The sequence below is a fragment of the Notothenia coriiceps genome, unplaced genomic scaffold, assembly GCF_000735185.1.
Source record: "Notothenia coriiceps isolate Sejong01 unplaced genomic scaffold, NC01 NC01_scaffold00037250, whole genome shotgun sequence".
NCBI lineage: Eukaryota > Metazoa > Chordata > Actinopteri > Perciformes > Nototheniidae > Notothenia > Notothenia coriiceps.
Window position 1 is genome coordinate 144663 of NW_011369951.1, and position 1102 is coordinate 145764.

Consider the following 1102-nt stretch of genomic DNA (forward strand, 5'->3'; position numbering starts at 1 on the left):
AATCTGTTACCTTCTTCCACTCCAGTGACGATGGAGGCAAAGTTGTCGTCCAGCAGGATCATGTCGGCGGCCTGCTTGGAGACGTCAGACCCAGAGATGCCCATAGCGACACCGATGTCCGCCTTTCTTCAGAGCAGGAGAGTCGTTCACACCGTCACCTGTCACAGCCACGAATGGCTCCCTGCGAGAGAGAAGAGAGAAGCGTTAGTGTGTCAAGATGTGTGTTTTTGAAAGCTTTAAATCCTGATTTGCGTCAGTGAAAATGTTTTTGAAATTCTCTTTGAATGCTAACCTGTCTCTGGCATCCTTCCACGATGATCAGTTTCTGCTGAGGGGAGGTTCTGGCGAAGACGATCTCAGTGTGGTACTTCAGCACGTCGTCGAGCAGCTCGGGGGTCATTTCCTTCAGCTCACCGCCGTGCACGACGCAGGCCTTGGCATCCCTGCAGAGGAAATCACAGCAGCGTTAGGCTAACCGTTTTAATCCCAAATCCTTTTAAACATGATGAGTATAAGTTAGGCACCAGCTCAGAGACTCATGGATTTGTCTACAGTGAATTAATGACAAAAACGTTTTAACTGAGTCGAACGCTGGGCCTCATTAGCCAATGCTGATTGAATTTTGCTCCATTAGCCCAAGAATTAGGGACAAAGAAAGAGACATGTCTAGAAGGACGATGTCAGTTAGCTCAGCTGTGTACTAACCTGGGGTTGACCTCAGAGACGGGGACATTCAGACGAGCAGCGATGTCTTCAACTGTCTCGTTGCCCTCAGAGATGATACCCACACCCTTAGCGATAGCCTTGGCTGTGATGGGATGGTCACCTGTCACCATGATAACCTGAGAGGGAAGACGAGTGTTAACACATAACCTGATTGAGGCGTTGCTTTTGAAATGATAGATATAGACCTAGTTACATACCTTGATTCCAGCGCTCCTGCATTTTCCGACAGCATCGGGCACAGCAGCACGAGGAGGGTCGATCATGGACATGAGGCCGATGAAGCAGAGGTTCTCAGTGGGGAAGTTCGTGTCCTCTGTGTCAAAAGCAAAGCCTTCTGGGAACTGGTCGTCGGGCAGGTTGAACTGGCAGAAACCTG

The 1102-nt window shown here is 49.6% G+C and overlaps 1 protein-coding gene across 1 annotated transcript in view; it reads right to left on the bottom strand.

Moving 5' to 3' along the window:
• Positions 1-5: 5 nt before the first annotated feature.
• Positions 6-1102, bottom strand: part of LOC104967149 (sodium/potassium-transporting ATPase subunit alpha-1-like) — a gene marked incomplete at its 3' end in the record, with an annotated part of 8282 nt that continues 7185 nt past the window's right edge. Inside the window, 5 exon segments of the mRNA XM_010796565.1 lie at positions 6-125; positions 127-177; positions 293-443; positions 706-842; positions 924-1102. The exon segment at positions 924-1102 is cut by the window's right edge and continues 23 nt beyond it. Of these exon segments, the coding sequence (XP_010794867.1) occupies positions 6-125; positions 127-177; positions 293-443; positions 706-842; positions 924-1102 (638 nt within the window).